Source organism: Maylandia zebra, linkage group LG7, assembly GCF_041146795.1.
Source record: "Maylandia zebra isolate NMK-2024a linkage group LG7, Mzebra_GT3a, whole genome shotgun sequence".
In the NCBI taxonomy this organism is placed as follows: Eukaryota; Metazoa; Chordata; class Actinopteri; order Cichliformes; family Cichlidae; genus Maylandia; species Maylandia zebra.
In genome coordinates, this window is record NC_135173.1 from 4,830,813 (window position 1) to 4,851,126 (window position 20,314).

A 20,314-nucleotide genomic window follows, 5' to 3' on the forward strand; every position below is an offset into this window, starting at 1 on the left:
TGGGCCTTTCTGTCTGACGTTTAGTCTTCAACAAGTGAAATGCATGCTCAATTGGGTTAAGATCAGATGACTGACTTGGCCATTCATGAATATTCCACTTCTTTGCTTTAGCAAACTCCTGGGTTGCTGTATGTTTTGGGTCATTGTCCATCTGCATTATGAAACACCACCGAATCAATCTGATTGCATTTAACTGGATTTGAACAGACAGCATGTCTCTGAACACCTCAGAATTCATTCAGCTGCTTCTGTCCTGTGTCACATCATCAATGAACACTAGCGTCCCAGTGCCACTGGCAGCCGTGCACACCCAAGCCCTTGCACTGCCTCTGCAAATCTAGCCTAGTCCAACCTAGCCTTTCTATTCTTGAGACTTATGTGTGGCTTGCAGTTGCAGTGGAACTCTGGATTTACTTTCTTGCAGTCTTCTCTTTATGTTAGACTTGGATATTGATTGGCCACTTGGTTGTGAAGGGATTTCTCTTGACCAAGGAAATGATTTTGCCATCCACCATCATCCACCATAGATGATGGTGGATGATAGACATAGACATCCAGGTCTTTTCGTGTTGCTTGGTTCACCAGTGCTTCCTTTCTTTCTCAGAATGTACCAAACTCTACATTTTTCCACTCATAATATTTCTTGGATGTTTTTTTCTTTTCTTGCATTTTAAGGATGGCTTGTTTCACCTGCACGGAGAGCTCCTTTAACTGCATGTTGTCTGTTCACAGCAAAATCTTCCAAAATGCAAGCACCACACCTCAAATTAACTCCTAAACCCTTCATCCAATATCAATGTGGATACCCTCAAATGAAAGCTGGGAGTCTGCACATTATGTCCATGTCTATTCGGAAAATGTCTTAGTAAACAGGCAAAAAGCAGAACTTATGTCCAAATATATATATGGACCTAACTCTAATCCCTGGTCTTTACATAGAAATGGCCATATTTAAACTGTAGTGAAAAAGAGTGGTCTAGTACCTTTGCCTAGATCAGATGACAAATATTTCATTTTCTCTTTACTGTTGTTTTATATTCAATTTCAGAGAAGGTTAGAAAAAACATCCTAGTGTAATCCATTATGGTGGATTTGTGGCATATAAGCATTTGAGGTCTTTTATTATTAAATTTGGATCACCCAGTTATCTTTTGTTCTATTTTAATTTTCCAATTGCAGGTCAGGATTTATGTTCAAAATGGGGCATTCAAATGCCAGATCTACTTTTTAAACATCGAACTTATGGACCTGAGAGGCATGAGACAGAAATTATGTCGGGAAGTGGGGGAGAAAAAAGTAGAAGCCTGAGAAACTGCAGGCCTATTTAAGCTGACATGCTGAAAAAATCTTACATTTGTAGAAAAACAATGCTGTGTACAAAAAGTGGTCTTTTAAACCACCTCACTACTGTACAAAGTCTTGCAACAGAAGGCCTGATGTGCTGAGCTGTAAAACTGTCAAAGTCTCCTTGTGAAAAGCTTTTTCCTTACAAAGTAAGAAACAGACATGGTATTATTTATTCATCCGTTGAGGGTGCACTTATCTACCTGCAACCTCAAATTGAATAATTCAAAGGTGTAACACCTCAATCCTGCTCTGTAGCATGCAGTCATGTATTGTGTTGGTCCTTTTGATCCTTCCATTTGACTCAAACAATTTGGAAACTATATACATAATGAGTTTATCAGACATGCTGCAGTAGCTGTGACACAGTGTGCAGTTTGTTTATTTTCTGAGTGATGAGCTTTGTAAATAGATCCAAACTCACAATTGTCCAGAGGTAACATTAAAGCAAGCATATGAATCTTTAATCATATTGAAGCTGAGGGATTTAAACAATAAGAGGAGTATTACGCCCCTATTTTCCAGAATTTATAATATATATAATCCCATTTCATATGACAGGTTAAAATGTATACAAAATTTGAATCCTTGCCTTTTTCTATATATATTTTCACATTGTACCATCAAGCATCATATAAAATATCCTAAAACCTTAGTAATTATTATACATATTTTTCATTTAAAACCCAAATGCTTAAAATAGCTTTAAATACACTATGATAAAATAAAAATACGTTTTAAAAAATATCTACAGGCGTACTCTTTTACTAAATTATCTTTAAAAAAGTAAAGTATCTGCCTCATGGAAAATCCTGTCCTTTAAGCCTGCACTTCTCTGGCCATTTTAACATCACAGTATTTCCATACAAGGATCGGATATGTAGCAGGAAGTGACATAACATTACAGTTTCCGTGAGGAATGCACAACGTAGAAAATAAGGAAAAAAATGGACTAAGTTCGTCAAAGTACAAACACCATAGATGCTAGGAACATGTTTAGTTTAATTGAGTTCCTGAGCTTTTTATTGAGGCAAGTAAAATTGCAAAAATAAAATTGTAATAAAAGTATTGTATGTATAAAGAAATAATCCGAACAGTCTACAAAGCACTGGCCAAAATATTAATGCTACTGAAAAAAACATCTCCATAGTAGACAGTGTAGAAGACAAATGCATCCAGTGCATTATTCACAATACAGTGCATACATGTGCAAAAGGCTCCTTCATTTAAACACATTGCAGAGTTCATGTTGGCTTAAAATATGCACAAACAGACAGCTGAATTTCAGATGTCTGTCTTTTCCATTTGAAGACATAAGAGTGCCATCTATTGGTGAACTGGTGGAAAAAACTCTTTAAAAGGCACACTGTCTTCATAACAGCATTTGTTTTATACAAGGCAAAGGTTATTATAAGTTTTTCCTGATCAAAAATACCTGTACAGCATCCATCACACTACCTGAGCAAAAAGATCTAATTATCAGTGAGTCATACAGTATTAAGAAGCATTTATAAAACATCTGAGCAATACAAAAATATACAATTATAGCAAAGTGTCCAAGACACATAATCCATTATTGCAGCTCTACGTACAGTTTCGTCCACTGTCAACATTCATAAATCGTAACAAATAAATATCAAATAATCTGAGTTTGAATCCAGGAAGCTAGATGACTGTTATCAAAAGCCTAAAAGGTATAAAAATAAATCCAGGAAAATGTGCTCACAGCCTCTCCTTCACAGATATTTGCTCAGTTTCTTTCTAAAAGTGAAGAGAGATGGAAGAACTGATGGACTTCTGGGCCTATGAGTTGTGGTATCCGTTTTTGGGAGCCCCCTTTTTTGGGCCTATATTTTCATAGATTGCCGCGGTGTTTTGGTAGATTAGATCCACATTGGTCCCCGTTCTCGACCGGATGATGTCCAAAGCACACTGGTTTAAGAACACATACTGGTCCTGCACATATGTCAAATGCAAAAGTTCATTGAGATATGGCATATTACTCATCACGTCAAACAACACACTACAGTGAATGTGAACATTCCTACCTCTGTCTGCACCATAAGCGGTCGGTGCATGCGCAGATCATGAACAATGCCGAACACATCCACTGTATTTTCTCTTTCAATCTGGAAAATCAGTCTGTCTATGGCTATAAAGGTACCTGTGCGCCCCACACCAGCACTAATCATAAAGAACATAGAAACACAGATATATAAATATATATATATATATTTTTGAAAACAGGTCACACTGGATAAATACAAAGTTGTGAGTGTATTTGCATGTGTGCTCTGTCAAACCTGCAGTGGACCACTGTGGGCGAGTGTTTTGAGTACTGGTTCATGTGCTCTCTGACTAAATGTCTGAAGCTGATGAGGAGCTCTGTGGTTTCTGGTACCCCGTGATCTGGCCATGCTGTGAAGTGGAAGTGACGAACTGCTCGGGTTTCTGCTGTTTTCACCTGAAGGACAAAACAGCGAAGCACCTCAAAACAGCTGAAGATCCTCAAGACACAATAACACATACTAGTGATGAGAATTCCAGCTCTTTTTAGAGAACTGGCTCTTTCAGCTCGGCCTACTATAAACAGCTGGCTCTTTCGGCTCCCAAGCGGCTCTTTAGGTTGTTTTGTTGCTTTAATTAATTTATTATCAATAACAATATAAAGTTATGCACAAAATGAATTACTAATGTAAAAAATAGCGGGTTTTTTTATTTATACATGTTTATTATATAAATATGCTTTTATTTATTCACTTCACATAAAATGTAAAAAATAAATTTTAAAACATATAAACATATTACAAAAAACAACTATTTACAATTCAACTTTTAACTATTTAAATGTTCAGCTTTTTCTGTTTCAACAAATTTAAAGTGAAAAAACACAAAACACTTCAAACCACAACACAATAAAATATAGAAGATGCCGCAATTGCTGGAAACTGGAATTGGCTGGGCCGCGCTATGAATTATGGGATAGGCCGGGCCAATTCCAGTTTCCAACTATGGCGATAGCTACTTAGTTTTAATATTACTTTCTGGCTCACAAAATAAACTTAAGATAAGGCAAGAACGTAGCTGTGTAAACTTCAAATATCTGCTCGGTTTATCAAGACATCACATATTGACAAAAGTGCTCCGACGTTTTCGGACACGTTCTTGCACCAGTTTGAAGTTTTGCGAGTTCATCTTAATTTTTTTTCTCCCATGTCCCTCGCAGGGCTCGGTAAGAGAGAGGGAGGGTAAGAGAAAGGAAAAAAATGAATAAATAAATAACACGGCTCGCGATAAGGAGCCGGCTCCCATCGTTCACTTCAAAGAGCCGGCTCTAAGACCCGATTCATACTCGACTGATACATCACTACCACATACCTCAAACGGTAACTGGACAACATGACAAAAATGTGTTGCAAGGATTTATGTTTTAAAGCAAAAGCAAAAGTGCCTTTTTACAACAATCAAAGATACAAAGTATTAGTTATATAGATGTAAACAGAGAGAACTTCAGTCAACACTGACCTTGTTATTACCATAGATTTGTTAAGACATTGGAAAGTTTAATAGGTAGTCTATTTTGGTTGCAGGACGCCTACTGTAAACCATGTTAAATATTCAGGGACCATAGGGTTTTCCAATCTAAAGGTTTCTCCCTTTCCTAAAAATACTTCTGAAAAATGATAAATATTTATTACAAAAATAATTTACAAATATGGATATATGCTGTATGAAGTATGCTTCCTTCCCATTGTTACCAAATGCTTGGTGATAGGGGGTCGTGTAATTGTTGGGCTTTCTTCTATTATTGTAGTATATTTATCTTTAGCACTGACACTATATAGACAAAACAATATTGAAACCAATGTGAAAACCACTCACATTTTTAATGTCAAAGTCCCTGAGGGTCCAGTCCTCAAGTGTTATTTCAGAGGTTGCTTTTACAATGATGTTGTCACACCGCTTGGTACCAGAACTCCAATACTGCTCACATTTTACCTGGAAAGGAAATGTTTTAGCTTAAAAAAAAACCTGCAAACATTGTAAAAATAACATTTACATAAAAAAAAACACTGTAAAAACATCTATCGTTTCATTTTACGCTATCATTTATTTCGTGGTGTCGCAAAATAAAAAGTTTAAGGCAATATTTTTTCAACGTTTTGTGTCACTGCAGTGGCTATATTAATTTCTTAAAGTTCTCTCTTTCTCTTATATTTAATATAACCACACTACAGACGGAAAAGAGCATGTTTTTACGCGTTGTCGTAGCAACAACGACGGTAAAACCATGCGTGTCAGCTTGTTTATTTCCCATACAAACCTTTCACAAGAAAGCTCAAGATCCTGTTGAGACTTTTCAAAATAAACTGAATCACATGAAATAGTTTGCAGAGTGTTTACGGATGAGAAGCTAAAAAGAGCTGTCAGAAGCTCAAAAATAAACCTTAAAACAGGCTTTTCACCACAGCACGCCGTGTAATAAATACTCACAAAGAAAACGGCAGCCATTACAACTTATGACTAAAAATGTGTCGTTTATGCATCTGTTAAAACACTCGACTCCAGGTACACGACGTCCAGCTGTAAACACTTCACGCAAGTCGCCCGAGATTCACAGAATTTACAGAAAATGTTAAAATTTTGTGATTTATATCGTAGTCGGGACGATAGATGTATTATATCGGGATATGAGATTTTGGTCATATCGCACAGCCCTACTAGAGCTACAGGGGAACATCACATGACTGTATAGAGCGTTATTAAATTTATTGCCAATGCAATCATATGGCACATTGACTTCTGAGGACATTTTAGACGGCACTCATCATCAAAAAGGTTGCCGACCCCTGGTATAGATGGAAACATATGAATAGATCACAGGGATTCTAACTTTTTCCTCAGCTGTATTGTTTCATTCTTGGCCTCTATTAGACTCATTCTGAATGATCAAAATAACCCTCGTTTATCTGACACCTGGTGTTGATACTACCCATGTCTTAAACGGTGTCCCTTCGTGGTCACGTTCCCTTTATGACAACTTTCTTCTGATTAGCTGTCCATTGCAAACAAAAAGTTTGGGCAGCAAGTGGGTGGGATTACTGTGGTCACACTGATATCATACAGGTGTATAGAGTGGGGTTATGTAAACCTGCCATTAAATTACAGCTTACATCCACCAAGATCAGATGATTGAAGTAGCAGCAGGAGAGGAAGGGGGAGAAAGAGGCAGTCGCTCCATATATGTATATCGGTTGATAAGCTTAACATGGGAATGCTTTAACATTTACTAACATTCAGAGATGAACTTAAACACTTGCTCTACTTCTCTCTGGGATAACTTCCACGGAGATGAAATGCCGGGTTCCATGCGAGGCTCCAAATGCTCAACCAGATCACCAACAGGTCTCGCACGCCACAGCCGCTCTATCACGTGCTCCAACGTGCTACGGTTATGAGCTGAGTTATGCCACGTCGCAAGTTTTGTGAGATTTAAGGGATCGGATTACATTTTTTATTTCTCTCCAATATTCGATACAGTAATTTAGGTCAGTATTGGACCGATTCAGACACGTAATATCAGATCAGTCCATCCCTACTGTAAACATGCTTGTCCTGCTAGTTGTGGTGTTTTTGTTAATACTCACTCGTCCCTGTTCATTACAGCGTGTCAGCATGACCAGAGTCTGCACATTCTTCTCCCAGATCATCCTCCAGAAATCGTTGACCGTGGTGGGTAAAGGACCTTGAGCTGCAATAAACTCCTTCCTCGAGTTGTAACCCTGCCAAATAAAATGTGAGCTCAACCACATGAAACAGCAAGTTGGATTTTTCTGAGACGTTTTTCAAAGCAGAGTTTACATGAAGGCAGAAACGTTTAACAAATGGCAATGTCAAGAAGCAAAGTTATATTGCTCAGTAGGATGCTTGCTGATGCTGCAATGACTGTGGCAGAGAGCTGCCTCAAAAAGTGTCAGTACGCACCGGCATGTAGTTAGCATTGATGTAATCATCAGACGGACTTCCATGGAGAATGGAAAGTTTCACCCTAGAAGAGTCATCTAGGAGGTGAACAAGAGGGTAAATGAAATGTAAGAGATGAAATTAAAGGGAAATGTAATGAGCATGAAAGGAATTAAAAATTATTATTGTTAAAAAAAAAAGTATTAGAAATTATTTTCCTACACTGTTATGCATTAATAGATGCATGCTATTGTTTGGTTCAAGGCACAAACTAAAATGGTAGCAGATGCTGTAAGGCAGGCAATGATATTGTTTAAAGAGTGAGGGTGTTATGGTCAAAGCAGCAGAGATGGATTTGTTAAAGTGACTCACATGGAAGCACATTGTTGTAGCGATTCTTAGGCTTGTTCTCCACATTCAGTGCATGTAACTTTGACTGAGCTGTGCCAACAACCTTCAGGTCCTTTAAAATACAGAGAAAAAAAGTTGGTGGCTACATGTGGAGTACCAGAGAAGCAAATGAAACTTTTTCCGGGTAGTTTTTCTTTTTTTTGCCCTTTGCATTACATTTCAGTATTATTTTGGCTCATTCTGGTAACAGTAATTACATTTGATTTTGTTTCAGTTGCACCTCTCCAAGATGTCTCTTTTCAGGCAGCAAAAAGCTTTTGGAGCACTGTAAGTAATACTGTAAAGCTGTACCAGGAATGATTTATTGCTGTTATACTGACATTGACACTGGTGAGTGTGTCTAGAACACAAATTGTTAAAATAAGAAATAAAAATAAAAATGTTCTACTATGAATAAGTATATTTACAAATCAAGAGTCAGTTAATATATTCAGTTTTGGGGATTTACCTCAAATTCTTCTGCAAAGCCACAGTTGGAGTCTGCTCTCTGCTTCTTGTAATAAGCCTCAAAGTCCTCCACACTCACGGCCACACTTCTGCTCAAACCAAAGTTTAGGCAAGAGTGATAAGGTGCTTTCAGGAAAGAATTAATATTTGGAAGATATGCTGAAGCTTTGAGAGTTAAAAAATGTTGTACTTACACTTTGGCTCTATAAAAAATGCAAAAAAGAAGAATAAGTAGCAATTAGAGGAGTATATCATACATACAGTACAACAAAATGATAAAAATACAAATTTTACCTTAAAGATTCAATCTGGATGTCTGGTGATTCTTTTTTGGCTAGCCTACAGGAGTAGATAAAGTATATAAACTGTAAATATAGAATTTATTCATATACACGGATATTTAATGAACATGTTTTTATCACTGGTGATAGTGGCAAACCTTTTCCAGTAGATAATAAAGGCGATGAGGACACTGAAGAGAATGAGAAAAACTGCTACTGATACACCAACAGCAATAGTAGTGATAGCTACAATATTTGGAAAAAATGTAACAGAGAAATGAAGAAAGATTTCATTAGGCATTCGTAAAATTAGAGTCGTTAAACATCCTTGGATCAATCTGTAGTATGAAACTATTGTGTGTGACACCATTCGATTGCGCCAAGCTAGCAGAATTTACTGGCATGGGCAGCTCTTTGATTAAAAAAAATAAATAAAAGTGTACTATCAACTACAGCTCAACCAATAAAAGCAGTCACAGACAAATGAATGCATAGATGTTTTTGAGCACCATTAAGGAAAAAGGATTTTATTAGGAACTGGTATTTTCTATAAAAGGCTTCTCTATGTATCTCTAACTCTAGTTTTTAAGTACATTAGAACACTAATATTATTACACAAAGCCTTACGTATGCCTGTTGAGCACTCGCGATACACAGGGATGCTGGGATTTCCATGGCTTAGAGTTATCACAGTCACATTATATATAGTATTGTGGTTAAGGCCAGAAATGGTATAATTGCAAGATGCAGTTGCACTGATGTTGTTTCCATTTACAATCATCTGGAAGCCAGTGTGTTGGCCATGGGGTGTGGTACATGACAAGATGATTTGTGCAGTATTGTCGTTTGGACCTTGACAGCCTAAGATTGTCACTGGGCTTGCATCTGTAGCATGAAACAGAAATAAGGAAAAAACAGAACACCTCTAATGAACAAATCTGTCAGTTCTATTAAAGTATAATATTTCTATCAAATATCTAAAGAAAATACAAAATCTGTTTTTGACAAAGTTTTATTTGTCAAAAACAGATTGTTCAGTTATCTTTTGGTGACAGTGGAATCATCAAAATTACATTTTTCACATGTAAAAGATAGGTGACAAAATTTTGCAGAATTATTACTTAGTGTCCGTACTTGTGCATTTGGTGATCATTACTGGTGCACCCCGTGTTTCATCAGAGGTCTCTGTGGTGACATAAATACTGTAGCACTGACCAGGTTCCAGGTTAGTGATATTATACATAGTTTGTGTAACTGTGCAGTTCTGCATTTGGGAATTAGTTTGATTCCAGGACAAAAAGTATTTATAGCTGTTCTTGTAGTCAGGTGGATTGGTCCAGTTGACTGTGATGTGTGTCTCTCCTGGAGTGGCCGTGAGCTCCTGCACTGCCAGTGGTCCTGTCAGACATTAGAGAGATATTAAAGTTAATTCATACAGTAATAATGAAAGAGGAGACTGCCCAAACTTCTCCAATACTTCTTTACAGAAATGAAAGCCTTACTTGTTGTGACCATGTAGACATAAACCATCTCACTCTGGAATTCCAATTCTCCCACAGTTTTCACAGAAATGTTGTAGGAAGTCCCAGAAGACAGGGAAGAGATGTTCATTCTGGTGTTTGTGGTATTTGTATTGTTGGATTGCTGGGATGACGTGTAAGTCAGCCTGTAGTAGAAATTAGCACCGGTCATCAGAGGCGCCTCTGTCCATTGAGTTTCAATGGAGCTCGTTGTTTTATTCAGGATCTCAATCGTCCCAGGAGGGTTAGGGACTGGAGGAAGGGGGATGCAACATGTTATCTTATGTAAGTACTCACTGTTTTAATTAATTTTGTTTTACAGTTGTTTAGTGTAGTAAATGGTAAATGGCCTGTATTTATATAGCCCCCAAAGCGCTTTACATATCCAGTCATCCACCCATTCACACACTGGTGATGGCAGCTACATTGTAGCCACAGCCACCCTGGGGCGCACTGACAGAGGCGAGGCTGCTGGACACTGGCGCCACCGGGCCCTCTGACCACCACCAGTAGGCAACGGGTGAAGTGTCTTGCCCAAGGACACAACGACCGAGACTGTCCAAGTCGGGGCTCGAACCGGCAACCTTCCGATTACAAGGCGAACTCCCAACTCTTGAGCCACGATCGCCCACAGTGTCAAATTAAACTTTATCAGTAACAGCTAAATTCTCAAAACCTGCTGAAGTAAATAAAAACATACATACATATTAACATAAATGTGACTACACTCAAAATTGAAGACACTTATTACTCACGAGTGGCGTTAGTAACAAGTTCAGATGACGCATTGAAGGGTCCACTTATTGTGGTTAACATGACACTGTACGCCCGTCCAGCTGACAGGTTTTCAAACTGATAGGATGTATTCAAAGAGTTCAGGGATTGAATAGTTGTATTAGGTGTTAGGTAAAGACTGTAACGCTCCACGTTTCCTTTAGGTTTCATCCATGTCACTGTGATGGAACTATTCGAATGACCTGAGATAGTGGGCTGTACTGTCTCGGGCTCTGTTGATGTGATGAGAGAACAAAGGATTAAAACATGTCAACAATGATAGTCTGACAAAGAAAACTAGAAAGGGCAGCTGAGTCGTACTCGTGTACTGAGAAGTGCAGACTGTTTGTCCTTCAATGCCATTTGCTGCCATGACAGAAACACAGAAGGTACAGTTGGTCCCAGGGTCGAGGCCTGAGATCTGTATGGTTTCTTGTCCCAGGGTGTTGTTTTTGTAGGCACAGCCTGATGTAGCAACTCGATATTTATAGTCAGCCCTGTACTCAGCTGGCTTCGTCCAGTTCAGATTTATAGCAGTTGTGTTTATGGTTTCAGCCTCCAACTCAGTAATACCGTATGGCCCTACAAACACAGGAGGAATTATTATTATAATAACAACAGCAGTATTATAGGCACATGAACAGCACTTTTCTTATAACAGCTCTCTTTCACTGGAATAATGATAAACTACCCAAGCTCAGCTTTTGATGGTTGCTGACTTTGGTTGTTTTTGCTGATTTAGTTTGAGTTTAGTATCGTGGATTTCCAGGAGAAGCAGAAATTCTGACAACATATACTGTACATACGTGTGAAGTAAGACACTGTCACAGGATCTGCCTGAGTGCCATCTGCTGTCAGTGTAGTGACAGTGAAGTTGAAGTTGCTCCCAGAACGAAGATTTCTGATTGTTGCATTTGTTATGTTCACATTTAATTTGTTTACAGTAACATTGGACTCGTTGGTGACCTGCACCCAGTAAGAGTAGCTTAATTTGCTCTCCTGCTGTGTCCACACCAAGGTCACTGCATTTGTAGTTATTTCTGTCTGAGTCAGATTGGATACAGGAAATGGTCCTGAGAAAATGAGACAGATGAAAAACCTGTGATTGCTGCTACATGTTCCTCACACTCAGAGGAAAAAGAAATACAATAAATAGTATTAACAATATTACTATTTTAGAAAAAGGACACTTGCATTACATCTATGCATGTCGTACACAGACAATTGATTCCAAACATTTTAAAATCTGTCTGAATGACATTTTGTTGTCTACATCCCAAAAAAGTAAACAAACCAAATAAAAACAAACAAACAAAAACAAATACAAAGTGTACCAGTCAAAATAAACTCTGTCAGAGTGAAAGAAAAAGGATAAACTCAATAAAAATAAAATAACAAAAAAATCAGGAAAATCCACCATAACAATCACAATCTCATCAGCTGTATGTCTACTCACTGGTATAGTTTACTGTTGTCACTGATGTACTTTTATATCCCATCACACCCACAGTAACAACAGAGATATTGTAGGGGCTTCCAGATGGGAGGTTTCCCAGCAGGAACCAGTTGTCTTTTGTCACAAAGGTGTTGTTAGTGGTGGTGACACTAAAGTTGTATTGATTGTGGTTCATGTTCTGTGGGAGGGCCCAGGTGAAGTTGATGGAATTAACAGTCTGAGATTGCACTGTGATGGAGCCAGGAGGGTTGGGAACTGAAGAAGGAGAAGGATTTGATTATTTGATTGATTAATTCAAACAATACATGTATTTTTAAAATAGGTGTTGATAAAAAATGCTGAATATACAATTTGAGGTAGAAGTCAGCTTGTCAATGAAACTCACAAGTTGCGTCGCAGACAGGTGAACTGTTACTCTGAAAAGGTCCACTTTTGGTGATCAACTGGACACAGTAAATTACTCCTGGTGTCAAGTCCACAAAGACTATGTTTGTAGTTTGATTGTTTACATCCGTGCTGTTCACTAACTGTCCAGCACTATTTAGCACAACACTGTAACTGGAGACCTTCCCTGTCACCAGTGTCCAGCTCACTGAAAGGCTAGTTGTGGTTCCTACGGCTGTAATGTTTGAGACTGCTTCAGGCACTGGATAAAAAAGAAGATTCAAATTAAATGAACATTAATATTGGACTAATAGGGGCTGAGTAGTAACACAAAGAAAATGTCGACCAAATTACTTGTTTTCTGACCAAAAACATGTTTAAAGATTTACTTTTAGAAGTTTATATACCATCACTAAAACCCTGATAATGTTATATTTTGGCTCGGGGTTGAGACCTTTCACAGAAAGGATAGAAACTAAAGAGCAAAGGTATCGAGCTAACAGCTACTAATTGTCAAACAGGGAGGAAAACTTTTTATGAAAATTGTAGGCTTCAGCTTTACTGAAGCTTTTATATCTGCCTGCGGTGCCTGGAACTCTTTTCTCTTATCAGTTCCCCTTTAAGAAAAAAAAATGCTATACATATAAATAATACAATATCACATATAACCAAGCTCTGACAGTCTGTTGGGGATCACTATAAATTGCAAGATGGATTAGGAAGACTTGACTTTGAAGCACATTTCAGAGATTTTTAAGACATACTTGTGTAACTCTGTGTATTTTCCTCTGTGGATTTGACCCCTGCTATAACTGTGAACACAGAAAATGTGTACAGCTCTCCCGAGGTCAGATTATAGAAGGTGTACGTCTCATTCTTTGTCGAATCATTCTTTATCTCGCTGCCACTCTGTCTCGCTATGACCAGGTAGGAGTAGGAAGGCTTGTAATCATTTTGTCTGGACCACGTTAGCTTGATGGAGGTCGTGGTCACACTCTCTACTGTGATGTTGGTCACAGGTTTGGGCACTGTAGAAATTTTCAGTTTGAAGTATTCAAGTGACAAAACACAGACCAAACAGCACTGATACTTCAACAGTTTGACTGAGTTTATATCTTAGTTCTTACTTGTGTAACTGAATCCCTTCTCCACCGTAGATTCACTTCCTTCTGCAGCTTTTGTTCTGACTGTGACACTGTAGTTAGTTCCTGGGTTTAGATTCGGTACAGAAATGCTGTTATTGGTGATGTTTGTTGAGTAAATAAGTCCTCCTGTGTCATTGTAAGTGTCAACTAAGTATATGTAATACGATTTGACCCCCAGTGGATTTGACCAGTTCACATTTAGTGAAGTAGTAGATTCAAGGCTGACTATTAGATTCCTCACTGGGTTTGGCACTAAAAAAAGACAAATTGGAAAACAATGTTAAACAACCGAAGTTAAATGATTTGCACTTATTACATCAAAGATCCATATTACATGTCATACCAAACTCTTCACACCATATTTCCTCTCTATATCTAAACAATAAACTGTCCAACACTAACACTCATATTATATGTTGATTAATATGAAGTGTTCCTAGGTGCTAGCCAGTAAAACCACGCATTAAAAACAGACAGTCTGATGGCTTTGGGGTTTGTTTGTTTTTTTGTTGTACTTACAGGTAAAAGAAGAATTCTGAACAACTGTGCTGCTTAAATTTCCAGGTCCAGTAGTTTTTACTGTTACAGTGTAATTGGTTCCAGAGTCAAGGAGTGAAAGCAAAGTGTTATTTTGAGTGGAAGTTGTGTTTTGACTGAGACCACCCACAGCCTGATAGGTGATACTGTATATGATGTCTGGAGCTCCAATCATTTCATCAGGTGTTGCCCACTGCAGCTGGAGTGAGGAGTTGCTCCGGCTACTAAAGATGATGGACCCAGGAGGTTTGGGAACTAAAGGGTACAAATAACACCAAGTTGACATCTTAAGTCATTTTGCTCATTTAAAGAAGTACAAAACAGTTTAGTCCACTAAAAATGTAATAAATGAAGTATACTCCTATAGGGTGCCAACCTTTATCTACAGACACAGTTACAAAAGGGATCAAATAATTTCAATGTGATGGTTTTTTGTAGTTGTTGTTTTTAACTGTTTAGGTGTTTCTGCATAACGCATTTGAAAAATAGCAAATTATGTTAGAAGCATTCTAATGGTATCCACAGTTGTTCTCAGGGTCTTAAAAAACATGGTGATGAAGAAAAGATATTAGGTTGTTGGGCTTACCAGTGGCAAATGACACCTGGTCAGATGTATTCCAGAAGTTTCCAGCAAAAGCAGTCACTGTGATATTATAGAGTCTCCCGGGTTTTAAATAGGTAAAACTGGTTGTTGTGGCCATTGTTTGACTGGAATTTGTAAACACTAAGTTTTCATTGGATATTTTGACCTGATAATAACTAATGTTTCCTCGAGGCAAAATCCAGCTGATGCTTAAGGTGTTGGTTCCTTCTGTAACACTAATGTTCCCAGGCTTTTCAGGCCCTGTAGAATAAAGATGTACATGGCATTTTAATAACACAACAAATATCCAAACGTTTGGACAGCTATACTGTAAATATATTTCAATTTCCTTCACTACTCGAAATTATGGATAAGGCATAAAGTGTGGAGCTTTAATTTGAGTAGGTTTATATTAACATTTAAAGAAGAAGTTGATTGATTTTAGTTGTTTCATTGTTTAGGGGAGTTTAAAAGTAACGACACAAGCGGCTACTTGACTTTGCAGTTTAAGCTTCACCTTCATTTAAGTAATAAAAATTAGGTAAAGACAATCTGACTAAAGATCAGCACTTGTACAATCTCATCCTCTGTATTATTCAGTCTTTTTTATTTTTTTCTAGCCTATATTGCAAAAAATGTCAATACAGAAGTTTTAAAATATCACCCTATTAAAGATAAAACTATAACGAGTATTGGAGCTGTTACTCAAACACAGAGTGAGCACAACTACAGCTGTTATATGAGGACACATCGGTGAGAGATCCAACCTTCTCACTTCAAAGGGCTTCTTCTTCTACATCTGGATTTCTTCTTCTACTTTCCTTTCAATTGAACTTATCTTATGATGATAGAAGACTCCTTATTTTACCAGATATCCTCAGCAGACAGTCACTAATTCACAGTATGAAAACATGTAAATTCTCGCTTACTTGTGTAGTTGGTGACAGTAGCACTCTGTCCTTTAGTAGAACCATCACCAGCCACTGCAGTGACAGTTATTTCATACTGGACACCAGCAGTCAGGTTAATAATATTATAAAATGTCTCATTGACATTTATTGAGGCACTTGTTCCTCCAACTGTCCACTGTACTTTAAAGAAGGAGCTGTTTCCCACTGGTTTAGTCCAGCTCACAAAAATTGACGATGTTGTGACGTTAACAGCAGAGAGACTCGTGACTACTTCAGGCTCTGAGTGGAGAGTACATGAGGAGGAACAAGAAAACAAAACAACAGTTAGAACAAGAGCAATAAGCAGTGACTGCAACAGGTAAGAACCAAGAGAACTGAATTAAGGAGAACCTGAGTGGATATGTGAATAAATCAAAAACTTAATTTGGTAAAAAACAAACAAACTTGTCACTCATGGATAAAAAGTGCTTTTAGATTTGAAGTCTTCCTGTAAAAAGGATTTCATTAATTTTTGAAGTAACTGCTTCACTAGAAAAAAAAACTATACTAAAAAGCTGACAAATAATAAACTACAAGATAAAAAATGAAACAGTGACACAGTACAGAGCACGAGACCCCAGATCAGAAATGGTCATACTCTTCATCTTACTTGTGTATTGAGAAAGTGTTGCTACGTCACTTTGTGTATTGTTATCTCCAGCCACTGCTATGACAGTGAAAGTGTAGTTCACTCCAGGAGTCAGCTCAGTGACATTTACTTTAGTTTCAGTCACAGTCTTATTCATGTTTATTGTTCCATCTGTCCACTCTACTCTATAGAAAGACCTTTGACCCTGTGGCTCAGTCCAGTTCAGAAATATAGAGGATGTCCTGATTTCACTGACAGTAAGATCATTCACTTTTTCAGGTTCTGTGTGTTACAGAGAGGTAGATGCAAAAATAACAACACTAAGATTACTATAATTTCAACTTTAGAAAATTACACCATCAAATATGCTGCAAATTTAGTAAAGAACACCTAAGGGACAGCATTTGGAAAACATTGATTACAAATTCATTCAGATGTTGAATTCCTGCATATCTTATGTGTATACAGTAAAATTAACTCTGCAGCTCCCGTAGTTTGCTCATCACCACCCACTGCAGTAACTCTAAATCTGTACTGCATACAGGCAGTTAGTGCACTGATGGTTATTTATGTGTTATTCACACTGTGATTCTCATTTAAATGTCTATCTGTCCACTCTACAAGATAGAAGCAGCTGTTTCCCTCTGCTTCAGTCCACTTCAGTGATACAGAGGATGTTGTGAAAGCAGTAACACTGAGTAATCTGACTACTTCAGGCTCTGTAAGGGAGAAGTCACTACATGGGTAAGAATTTAAAAATCAGCTCAAGTCTTCTCTGTCTCAAAGTTACAGTAAAAACACACGAGCAGCAACATGCTGACCCTGTAACATTTCATGCAGCTGGAAGTTCAGAGGAAGCTCTAAACTAGACGTACAAAAGAAATGCAAACCATTATTGGAGCTGTTACTCAAACACAGAGTGAGCACAACTACAGCTGTTATATGAGGACACATCGGTGAGAGAGCCAACCTTCTCACTTCAAAGGGCTTCTTCTTCTACATCTGGATTTCTTCTTCTACTTTCCTTTCAATTGAACTTATCTTATGATGATAGAAGACTCCTTATTTTACCAGATATCCTCAGCAGACAGTCACTAATTCACAGTATGAAAACATGTAAATTCTCGCTTACTTGTGTAGTTGGTGACAGTAGCACTCTGTCCTTTAGTAGAACCATCACCAGCCACTGCAGTGACAGTTATTTCATACTGGACACCAGCAGTCAGGTTAGTAATGCTCTTAAACGTGTCACTGACAGTTACAGAGGCACTTGTTCCTCCAACTGTCCACTGTACTATATAGAAGGAGCTGCTTCCCACTGGTTTAGTCCAGCTCACAAAAACAGACGATGTTGTGACGTTGACAGCAGAGAGACTCGTGACTACTTCAGGCTCTATGAGTGGAGAGTACATGAGGAGGAACAAGAAAACAAAAGAACTGTTAGAACAAGAACAATAAGCAGTGACTGCAACAGGTAAGAACCAAGAGGACTGAATTAAGGAGAACCTGAGTGGATATGTGAATAAATCAAAAACTTAATTTGGTAAAAAAACAAACAAACTTGTCACTCATGGATAAAAAGTGCTTTTAGATTTGAAGTCTTCCTGTAAAAAGGATTTCATTAATTTTTGAAGTAACTGCTTCACTAGAAAAAAAAACTATCCTAAAAAGCTGACAAATAATAAACTACAAGATAAAAAATGAAACAGTGACACAGTACAGAGCACGAGACCCCAGATCAGAAATGGTCATACTCTTCATCTTACTTGTGTATTGAGAAAGTGTTGCTACGTCACTTTGTGTATTGTTATCTCCAGCCACTGCTATGACAGTGAAAGTGTAGTTCACTCCAGGAGTCAGCTCAGTGACATTTACTTTAGTTTCAGTCACAGTCTTATTCATGTTTATTGTTCCATCTGTCCACTCTACTCTATAGAAAGACCTTTGACCCTGTGGCTCAGTCCAGTTCAGAAATATAGAGGACATCCTGATTTCACTGACAGTAAGATCATTCACTTTTTCAGGTTCTGTGTGTTACAGAGAGGTAGATGCAAAAATAACAACACTAAGATTACTATAATTTCAACTTTAGAAAATTACGCCATCAAATATGCTGCAAATTTAGTAAAGAACACCTAAGGGACAGCGTTTGGAAAACATTGATTACAAATTCATTCAGATGTTGAATTCCTGCATATCTTATGTGTATACAGTGAAATTAACTCTGCAGCTCCCATAGTTTGCTCATCACCAGCCACTGCAGAAACTCTAAATCTGTACTGCATACAGGCAGTTAGTGCACTGATGGTTATTTATGTGTTATTCACACTGTGATTCTCATTTAAATGTCTATCTGTCCACTCTACAAGATAGAAGCAGCTGTTTCCCTCTGCTTCAGTCCACTTCAGTGATACAGAGGATGTTGTGAAAGCAGTAACACTGAGTAATCTGACTACTTCAGGCTCTGTAAGGGAGAAGTCACTACATGGGTAAGAATTTAAAAATCGGCTCAAGTCTTCTCTGTCTCAAAGTTACAGTAAAAACACACGAGCAGCAACATGCTGACCCTGTAACATTTCATGCAGCTGGAAGTTCAGAGGAAGCTCTAAACTAGACGTACAAAAGAAATGTAAACCATTATTGGAGCTGTTACTCAAACACAGAGTGAGCACAACTACAGCTGTTATATGAGGACACATCGGTGAGAGAGCCAACCTTCTCACTTCAAAGGGCTTCTTCTTCTACATCTGGATTTCTTCTTCTACTTTCCTTTCAATTGAACTTATCTTATGATGATAGAAGACTCCTTATTTTACCAGATATCCTCAGCAGACAGTCACTAATTCACAGTATGAAAACATTTAAATGCTCGCTTACTTGTGTAGATGGTGACCGTAGCATTCTGTCCTTCAGTACAATTATCATCTGCCACTGCAGTGACAGTTATTTCATACTGGACACCAGCAGTCAGGTTAATAATATTATAAAATGTCTCATTGACATTTATTGAGGCACTTGTTCCTCCAACTGTCCACTGTACTTTATAGAAGGAGCTGTTTCCCACTGGTTTAGTCCAGCTCACAAAAATTGACGATGTTGTGACGTTAACAGCAGAGAGACTCGTGACTACTTCAGGCTCTGAGTGGAGAGTACATGAGGAGGAACAAGAAAACAAAAGAACTACTGAGCCAAGAACAATAAGCAGTGACTGCAACAGGTAAGAACCAAGAGGACTGAATTAGGAAAGACCTGAGAGGATATGTGAATAAATCAAAAACTTAATTTGGTAAAAAACAAACAAACTTGTCACTCATGGATAAAAAGTGTTTTTAGATTTGAAGTCTTCCTGTAAAAAGGATTTCATTAATTTTTGAAGTAACTGCTTCACTAGAAAAAAACTATCCTAAAAAGTTGACAAATAATAAACTACAAGATAAAAAATGAAACAGTGACACAGTACAGAGCACGAGACCCCAGATCAGAAATGGTCATACTCTTCATCTTACTTGTGTATTGAGAAAGTGTTGCTACGTCACTTTGTGTATTGTTATCTCCAGCCACTGCTATGACAGTGAAAGTGTAGTTCACTCCAGGAGTCAGCTCAGTGACATTTACTTTAGTTTCAGTCACAGTCTTATTCATGTTTATTGTTCCATCTGTCCACTCTACTCTATAGAAAGACCTTTGACCCTGTGGCTCAGTCCAGTTTAGAAATATAGAGGACGTCCTGATTTCACTGACAGTAAGATCATTCACTTTCTCGGGTTCTGTGTGTTACAGAGAGGTAGATGCAAAAAAACAAAAACTGACATAAATATATTTTAAACTTAGAAAATTACGCCATCAAATATGCTGCAAATTTAGTAAAGAACACCTAAGGGACAGCATTTGGAAAACATTGATTACAAATTCATTCAGATGTTGAATTC

The 20,314-nt window shown here is 37.8% G+C and overlaps 1 protein-coding gene across 1 annotated transcript in view; it reads right to left on the reverse strand.

The window, feature by feature from the left end:
- Window positions 1–1,781: 1,781 nt before the first annotated feature.
- The window catches only part of LOC101480854 (receptor-type tyrosine-protein phosphatase beta), a 52,782-nt gene continuing 34,249 nt past the window's right edge, over window positions 1,782–20,314 (reverse strand). The window contains exons 22-49 of the mRNA XM_076887061.1: window positions 19,892–20,152; window positions 19,263–19,523; window positions 18,152–18,412; window positions 17,518–17,778; window positions 16,407–16,667; window positions 15,776–16,036; window positions 14,850–15,107; window positions 14,246–14,518; window positions 13,709–13,978; window positions 13,346–13,609; window positions 12,583–12,843; window positions 12,198–12,452; window positions 11,548–11,814; window positions 11,063–11,323; window positions 10,723–10,974; window positions 9,950–10,219; window positions 9,582–9,845; window positions 9,075–9,332; window positions 8,606–8,693; window positions 8,461–8,505; window positions 8,168–8,354; window positions 7,681–7,771; window positions 7,330–7,406; window positions 6,993–7,127; window positions 5,227–5,343; window positions 3,648–3,808; window positions 3,393–3,528; window positions 1,782–3,300 (exon numbers count right to left, since the gene is read on the reverse strand). Coding sequence (XP_076743176.1) covers window positions 3,148–3,300; window positions 3,393–3,528; window positions 3,648–3,808; window positions 5,227–5,343; window positions 6,993–7,127; window positions 7,330–7,406; window positions 7,681–7,771; window positions 8,168–8,354; window positions 8,461–8,505; window positions 8,606–8,693; window positions 9,075–9,332; window positions 9,582–9,845; window positions 9,950–10,219; window positions 10,723–10,974; window positions 11,063–11,323; window positions 11,548–11,814; window positions 12,198–12,452; window positions 12,583–12,843; window positions 13,346–13,609; window positions 13,709–13,978; window positions 14,246–14,518; window positions 14,850–15,107; window positions 15,776–16,036; window positions 16,407–16,667; window positions 17,518–17,778; window positions 18,152–18,412; window positions 19,263–19,523; window positions 19,892–20,152 — 5,909 coding nt within the window. The 3' untranslated portion in view covers window positions 1,782–3,147. The remainder of the gene's footprint in view (window positions 3,301–3,392; window positions 3,529–3,647; window positions 3,809–5,226; window positions 5,344–6,992; window positions 7,128–7,329; window positions 7,407–7,680; window positions 7,772–8,167; window positions 8,355–8,460; window positions 8,506–8,605; window positions 8,694–9,074; window positions 9,333–9,581; window positions 9,846–9,949; window positions 10,220–10,722; window positions 10,975–11,062; window positions 11,324–11,547; window positions 11,815–12,197; window positions 12,453–12,582; window positions 12,844–13,345; window positions 13,610–13,708; window positions 13,979–14,245; window positions 14,519–14,849; window positions 15,108–15,775; window positions 16,037–16,406; window positions 16,668–17,517; window positions 17,779–18,151; window positions 18,413–19,262; window positions 19,524–19,891; window positions 20,153–20,314) is intronic.